Source organism: Hippocampus comes, unplaced genomic scaffold (genome assembly GCF_001891065.2).
Source record: "Hippocampus comes isolate QL1 unplaced genomic scaffold, H_comes_QL1_v1.1 scaffold301, whole genome shotgun sequence".
NCBI classification, from domain to species: Eukaryota; Metazoa; Chordata; class Actinopteri; order Syngnathiformes; family Syngnathidae; genus Hippocampus; species Hippocampus comes.
The window spans coordinates 320977-322197 of NW_017805928.1; the positions used below are offsets into that span (position 1 = coordinate 320977).

At 53.7% G+C, this 1221-nt stretch overlaps 1 protein-coding gene across 1 annotated transcript in view; it reads left to right on the plus strand.

Moving 5' to 3' along the window:
* LOC109527661 (ras-related protein Rab-1A-like) overlaps nucleotides 1-676 on the plus strand; it is a 2362-nt gene extending 1686 nt beyond the window's left edge. The window contains exons 5-6 of the mRNA XM_019889695.1: nucleotides 14-145; nucleotides 264-676. Of these exons, the coding sequence (XP_019745254.1) occupies nucleotides 14-145; nucleotides 264-464 (333 nt within the window). The 3' untranslated portion in view covers nucleotides 465-676. The remainder of the gene's footprint in view (nucleotides 1-13; nucleotides 146-263) is intronic.
* Nucleotides 677-1221: the final 545 nt, after the last annotated feature.

Consider the following 1221-nt stretch of genomic DNA (forward strand, 5'->3'; position numbering starts at 1 on the left):
CCGCGTGCGCCAGGAGTCGTTCAACAACGTGAAGCAGTGGCTCCAGGAGATCGACCGCTACGCCAGCGAGAACGTCAACAAGCTGCTGGTCGGCAACAAATGCGACCTGACCACCAAGAAAGTGGTGGACTACACCACGGCCAAGGTTAAAAAAAAAAAAAAAATGCCATATCGATACTTTTGCGCCGCGACATTTGCCCTCAAGTTTCCCCCGTGAAGGAAAGCGTCGCGTCATTTGGACGCCGGCGTGTGTGTGTGTTCAGGAGTTTGCCGACAGCTTGGCCATCCCCTTCCTGGAGACCAGCGCCAAGAGCGCCACCAACGTGGAGCAGGCCTTCATGACCATGGCGGCCGAGATCAAGAAGCGGATGGGCCCCGGCGCCGCCGCCGCAGCCGCCGCCGACAAGTCCAACGTCAAGATCCAGAGCAGGCCCGTCAACACCTCGTCCGGAGGCTGCTGCTGATCGCACGGACCGTGACGCCGGACCCGTGGCCGTGGGAGGAGCTTCCACGGCCCCTCCCCCCCCCTAGTGTAAATATGTGCTGCCGCGTACTAGCGTGATGCTAACCAGCCAGCGTGTGCTCGCTCCATCGTGGCCCCCCGGCCATCTGTAAAGTGTATATATTTATACATGACACAAAAGTCCATTAAAACATGAAGGAGCTGTTTGATACCCCCCGCTTGCTATATACGACTCGTTCTTCACGCAAGTCCATCGATAAAGCTCACCCCCCCGAAAAGTTAGCTTTTCAAAATCGGAAAAGCAAAATTGGAGGTGAAGTCACTTTGTTGTATCCGTGACTTTGAACTAGATGACACTGAAGTCATTTAGTTCAAAGTCACGGATACAACAAAGTCCAAAAAATAAAAAAAAATAAAAAAATGGGGAGCCTGATGGATGTTCTTGTCAATGCGCTGACGTGTACATAAGATTTTATTTCTTAAAACGCACAAAATGATTTGTATTTACACACAAGTTTGGGCGCGCCTGCGCTAAAGTTGCCCAAACATCTCCTGGGAGGCGTAGGTCATGTAGAGGAAGCCGTCGTCATCCTGGTGGTCCCCGTAGACCTGAGCCATGCTCAGGGTCATGCTGGCCAGCCCGCTGTTGTTCACCAGCAGGTAGAAGGCCTGCGAGGGCAGCAGCGCCATGCGGTTCCTGCAACGGCAACAGTGGCAGCGCCCGAACACAAAAGGCCGGGCTTTCTCGCGTTTTTTAA